This window comes from Penaeus monodon, chromosome 30 (genome assembly GCF_015228065.2).
Source record: "Penaeus monodon isolate SGIC_2016 chromosome 30, NSTDA_Pmon_1, whole genome shotgun sequence".
Lineage (NCBI taxonomy): Eukaryota > Metazoa > Arthropoda > Malacostraca > Decapoda > Penaeidae > Penaeus > Penaeus monodon.
The window spans coordinates 11,212,836-11,214,261 of NC_051415.1; the positions used below are offsets into that span (position 1 = coordinate 11,212,836).

The 1,426-nt window shown below is 45.3% G+C and overlaps 1 protein-coding gene across 1 annotated transcript in view; it reads right to left on the reverse strand.

Moving 5' to 3' along the window:
• The window catches only part of LOC119592519 (adenylate cyclase type 1-like), a gene marked incomplete in the record, with an annotated part of 97,990 nt that overhangs the window by 44,833 nt on the left and 51,731 nt on the right, over positions 1–1,426 (reverse strand). Inside the window, 2 exon segments of the mRNA XM_037941372.1 lie at positions 418–545; positions 1,188–1,299. Coding sequence (XP_037797300.1) covers positions 418–545; positions 1,188–1,299 — 240 coding nt within the window.

Consider the following 1,426-nt stretch of genomic DNA (forward strand, 5'->3'; position numbering starts at 1 on the left):
CAGTGAACGTATACAAATTATAGGGCACTGATTAAAGACACATTTTTTCCTCAATGTAAATGCTTCACTGGAAAATTCTCCCGATTTGGGAAGCTCTTAGCTTTCAATTACTCTACATTCGATGGCATTAATGGGGGAAAAATACAAGCACATGTGGCTCAATGTGAATAACCATCCACACAAAGGGGACACATGCGCACACATACACACACTCTCTACTACATATAAAACTGGCGGAAAAAAAAACTAATAACAGATGAAATTCTGGGTTCCCTACCAACAATACTCACCATAAATCTAGGACAATAACGATCGAGTAAGCAATAATAAAAAGCTTGAGAGGAATATAAGCATGGATATAGAGAGAATAAAAGAATCAAAGCGAGGCCAGGAAAGGGAAACGAACGCAAGACTCACGCAATGGCGTCGATCATGTCGAGCCCCATCTCCACGGCGCAGCGAGCGTGGTCACTGCGCGGCTCCGGCAGCCCCGACACGCAGTAGTAGCAGTCGCCCAGGATCTTAATGCGCAGGCAGTGGTTATCCTGGGGAAGAATTTTCAAAATGCTCTTTAGTTCCCTTTTCGAGAATAAAAAAATAGGATTAACGTAAGAAAGAGGAACATGAATGTGACTAGATGTCTAGTGACAAGCAGTGGTCATACTGATTTGGAGCAGGAATCTTTGAGGAGGATATTCATGGCCGCTCCTTTTTGAGAGCGATATATGTATGTCCTTAAAAATGATAAAGTTATTAGATCAGCTTCTGTTTAACTCGACGAAGAACAAGGCAACTTTTCGTGAAGTTATTTTCGTACTAGTCAGGTCAGAATCGAAGTTCAGGATACCCCTGACCCGTTTCAGAAGCATCGACATTCCGCTGTAGGCCTAGCACGACACGACAGCTTATTTTCAAATACCAATTGACTTCTGCGCTTACACGCGGAGACCACGGTAAAACGCCGTTTACGGCACACAGATAGACGCCGTGTCGTGTTCAAAAGGGCGTCATGGTCACGATGTTCGTGAACGGCGCCTGGTGTGGGTGATGTTGCAAAAGCCACGCTGTCCACGACAAACAGCGGAAAGTGCACGCGTCTGGAACGGGTCTCGCGCATCAGCCAGGGGACTATTGCCATTATCAGAAGAAAGGCGACTGCTAAAAATGAGGAAAAGAAATCTACTTACGTCCGCCAGCTGGTCGAAGCGTCCGAAGAGCTCGTTGAGAAGTCTGACGAGCTCCTGCGCCGTGCACTGTGACGCAAGAACTGTGAAGCCCACGATATCCGCGAACACCATGCTGCAAGGCCGAGGAACAAGGAATTTACTCCATACTGCGTGCTAAGATAACAATACTCTGATGTTGGAAACTAACAACGATGCTAAAAAAATTATCTATATTTAAATACAGTAAAGGAGAGAGCCCA